The sequence below is a fragment of the Olea europaea genome, unplaced genomic scaffold, assembly GCF_002742605.1.
Source record: "Olea europaea var. sylvestris unplaced genomic scaffold, O_europaea_v1 scaffold1233, whole genome shotgun sequence".
Lineage (NCBI taxonomy): Eukaryota > Viridiplantae > Streptophyta > Magnoliopsida > Lamiales > Oleaceae > Olea > Olea europaea.
Window position 1 is genome coordinate 17,683 of NW_019229762.1, and position 4,342 is coordinate 22,024.

At 29.5% G+C, this 4,342-nt stretch overlaps 1 protein-coding gene across 1 annotated transcript; it reads left to right on the forward strand.

Annotated features, from left to right (window-relative positions):
• The first annotated feature begins 676 nt into the window (after window positions 1-676).
• LOC111374291 (AP2-like ethylene-responsive transcription factor At1g16060) lies at window positions 677-4,126 on the forward strand. The gene is made up of 8 exons (XM_022996947.1): window positions 677-946; window positions 1,148-1,230; window positions 1,379-1,387; window positions 1,471-1,559; window positions 1,672-1,745; window positions 2,383-2,433; window positions 2,752-2,828; window positions 3,452-4,126. Exons 1-8 carry the CDS (start codon window positions 792-794, stop codon window positions 3,979-3,981), a joined length of 1,068 nt encoding a protein of 355 aa, XP_022852715.1. The 5' UTR covers window positions 677-791; the 3' UTR covers window positions 3,982-4,126.
• The last annotated feature ends 216 nt before the right edge of the window (window positions 4,127-4,342 follow it).

A 4,342-nucleotide genomic window follows, 5' to 3' on the forward strand; every position in this document is an offset into this window, starting at 1 on the left:
GCATATTAATTATACTATATTATAATTAAATATTTAATAAATTTAATTATCACTTAATTTTCGAAAGATTTTTAGAAGTTGGTTAGTTTTGAAATGTGATTTCTAAATGGAAGATTTATATGGTGCTCCCTAAATCGAAATCAACCAACCCGACTTTTTAATGGTTACAATTAACCGAACCAAACCAATTTTTTGGTTCAAACCAACCCAAACCTACCTGACTTGATTTGGTTTGAACGGGTTGGTTGATTTTTCTATTTTTTTTTGTCCATCTATATGATCAACCACAGCTGATATGAGAGAAAATGTGGTTTAGGATTCTTCTAATCTATGCCCTATTTGGTAGGTATTAAAATCAAGATTTTAATTTAAGTCAAAGTTAACAATTAATTTTAACCACGTATTTTGTCGGACCTAAAATTTTACAACCACAAATTTTCATCATTTTTTTAATGAAAATCTACAACATTAATACCTACCAACATTAATACAACATTCTGAACGCTGCAATAAAAAAATGTTAGTTTAAGAAATCGGACAAAATGGAATATTACATAAACAAATATTAAGAAATAATATATAAGATTTATTGCCATTCATCTACAAATGATATTTTAAAATATCCTGCAAGGATGAATTGCAGTTTATAAACAAATAGCTCATAGAATAACAAAATACAAGTCAGGACAAGAGAGAAGAAACCACAAACTAGCCGGTTGGGGCCGGCAAATCTTTATAAATTTTCCTTTAAAACCCCCTCCATAGAAAGACTTATTCATATACTAGCTTTCATGGCCAAGTTATCACAAAAGAACCAAACTAAAACCAGCTCAAAAAATGTTGCCAAAGCTGCAACAAATCCTGGAATGAAGGCCAAACGTACAAGGAAAACTATACCCAGAGACTCCCCGCCTCAACGTAGTTCGATTTTTCGTGGCGTCACAAGGTATAAAGAAAAGAATAGCATGTTTTCATCACTTTTCATGAGATTCATAGCTGGATAGTTTATAACTTTATAATAGACTACGATCCAACTACTTGATATAAGAACATCACATGAAATTATGTCTTTTTTTTTTTTTTTTGCTAAAATTTTTATAGTTTATACAAGTCGATAATATTATTGCATGCATTATATCAATTCAAGGCATCGATGGACGGGGAAATATGAAGCACATTTGTGGGATAAGAATTGTTGGAATGAAGCACAAAAAAAGAAAGGCAGACAAGGTTTGTGGAAAAATATGATATTTTCTTTTACTTTATGTTTTTCTTTTTTCTTTTCTTTTTTCAATCATTTTTAAGAATTTGATTCGTATTAACTAATTTCATCCCTTTTGCTGGTGTAAATTTGGTGCCATTTCAATGGAATAAACAGTCTATCTCGGTATGTTCATATTGTCTTCCCTCTCTTTTGCCAATTCAGGTCTATTATCAATATATTTAAATTATATATGTTTCTGTATTCAGGAGCTTATGATGATGAAGCAGCAGCTGCACACGCATATGACTTGGCTGCACTTAAGTATTGGGGTCAAGATACTATTCTTAATTTTCCGGTAATTAAATTAATTTTCTTATAAGTGACATTTAATTTTGTAATTTCATTTGGATATTCGACGTAAAAAACAGGGAAAAAGTCTCGAAAATGACATGTATTTCACATTACAGTTGTCAATATATGAGAAAGAGTTGAAAGAAATGGATGGTCGGTCCAGGGAAGAATATGTCGGATCATTAAGAAGGTAACTGATTTAATTAAATGGTAAATTCAACCGGTTTGTATATCTATAATATATTAAAAATATCACATGAAAAATTATTTTTTGGATGATTTTAACCCTATTAGAATTCAATTATTTCAATAATATCTTACTTTTTATTTTTCAACATGTAATAAATACTACAAAATCCTTGTTCATACATGAATTTCGTGTCATTAATTCACATTCATATTAATCCTGGATTCAATGAATCTTGATTTGATTAATCTTGATCTACATGAATCTAGAAATCATTATAGATAAATTTATTTCTATTCATGTATTTAGGAATTTTAATGGATGTTAAAATTCATATATTAACATTTAATTCTTATGTACCAAATGTAGTATAAAAATGTTGCTCATTGTAATAGTTAATCATCACAAAAAAAGTTGACTCATAAAAGTTGAGTTTCGATAGTACAATTTTCTTCTCTTAAATTTCTACTCTAAATTTTATTTTTTGTTTTTTATTTTTTTTGAAACTCGTCAAATCTTACCAGCAAATTGGTATCAAATATTATTTTTGCAACAATTATATATAGTGTTATTTTTTCTTTTTTCTTTTTTTTTTTTAAAATTCACAATGATAATGTGGGTTTATATGTTTAAATTACAGAAAAAGCAGCGGATTTTCTCGAGGAGTCTCCAAATATAGAGGAGTTGCAAGGTACAAAATGGTTGATAAACTTATATTCACCAAATTAATTAAACTTGTTTATTGCTGAGTTTTTCAAATTTTAGACTTGAATTATGTATCTTGCACTACTCTAACGTTTCACCATTTAAACGATACTAACGACATATTTCGTGTCTTCTTTAATTCTATTTAACATCATAAAATTCATGTGTGTAAAAGCTCCATGAAAATTAACCTACTTATACCTATTAAGGTTAGAAAATTAATAAATTAAATCACAAAATTAATAAAATCATGTTAATAATATCTATATAATTTCTGAGCTCAAATTTCTTTTTCAACTCACAGGCATCATCATAATGGAAGATGGGAAGCTCGAATTGGAAGAGTTTTTGGCAACAAATACCTCTATCTTGGGACTTATGGTAAATACTTATTTATTTAATCTCTAATTAATTTCTATTTCTTTTTCAATAAACTCTATTCAATCAAATATATTATTGTCATTGCATGCGTCATGGTTAGTAATTAGGTGGGCTAATTAACCAACTAAAACCTACTATTATCTTGTCATCTTTAAAAATTTAGGGTGCGTTTGATTACAAACATGAAATTTGCATTGAAGGTAAATAAAATAATTCAATTGCCTAAAACTTATTTGTATGAAAATTAGTAATTAAATGTTTTTAATTGATTTAGTTTTCAACCTAGAAATATTATACTTGTCTCTTTTTTATTAGTGGGTAAATGAGAAAGAGTAAATAAATAAGAGATAGTGAATTATCTGGAAAATAAAAATCACCCTTCTAAAGAAAACAATTTCCTTATTTTTGAGGAAAATATAGTCATGTGACCAAAAGTTGAAAAATATTTTCAACAGATAAAATTGTCAATCAAATACCTTAAAAGTAAGAATCTGGTAAGAATTTGGGTGGGCTAATTAACCTACTAAAACCTACTATTATCTTGTCATCATTAAAAATTTAGTGGTTGTCTTACCTTAATTTTTCCAACGTATTTCTTAAAGACATCATTAACTTCTTTGCAGCTACTCAAGAAGAGGCGGCGGTTGCGTACGACATGGCAGCCATTGAATATCGTGGAATAAATGCTGTCACAAATTTTGATCTTAGTCGTTACATAAAATGGTTAAAACCTAACAATAATGAACCTAACAAGTCCAACCCTATTGATGAAACTAATTCACCACCACCCTCAAATCACATCTCGAGTGGCTCGGCCTCCCTTGACCACCTCCAACCACCTTTAGAAGACGTTAATGCCACCTTCTCTCAGCCACGAGCCACCATTGCCACATCAGCACTAGGGCTTTTGTTACAGTCTTCCAAGTTTAAGGAAATGATGGAGATGACCTTGGCGGCCGAGTACCCCGGCACACTACCGGAGTCGGATCCACCACAAAGCAGCATTCCTGAAGATATAAAAACGCATTTTGAATCTAACGATTTATATGCGTACAATATTCAAGGGGATGACTTTTTTGAGGAGCTCAATTCATTCATGCCATCTATGGTTCAGTTTGACTTAATGCTTAACGGAGATGATTTGATTCTATAATTTGTTCATGCAGAAATTGATATTTTGAGGTTTCTGAGAGAATAAGAATACGGTGACACGTTTTTAATGATGTGGAGAAGAGTTGCTATTCTTTAAATTCCATTTTTTGTAGATATATTTGTAATAAAACATAAAGTTATGTTAACATTTGTTATTTGTTCTCAATTCTATTATTATAATATTATTTCTCTTCTTAATTTGTCTCTTTTCTGATCATTTTCTTAATTTCCGGAACCTATGCAATTTCTGACAATGTTCTTATAAGGTACTTATGAGCATGATCATAAGCATGAGCATGAGATTAATTTTCTGGTATTAAATAGACAATTTTTTTTTTTTTTAATGTAAAATAACTTGGATG

Coding starts and splice junctions, on each gene's coding strand:
- LOC111374291 (XM_022996947.1), top strand. CDS start 792: ATGGCCAAGTTATCACAAAAGAACCAAACTAAAACCAGCTCAAAAAAT. Junction 1,560..1,671: donor ATACTATTCTTAATTTTCCG/GTAATTAAATTA, acceptor TTCACATTACAG/TTGTCAATATATGAGAAAGA. Junction 1,746..2,382: donor TATGTCGGATCATTAAGAAG/GTAACTGATTTA, acceptor TTTAAATTACAG/AAAAAGCAGCGGATTTTCTC.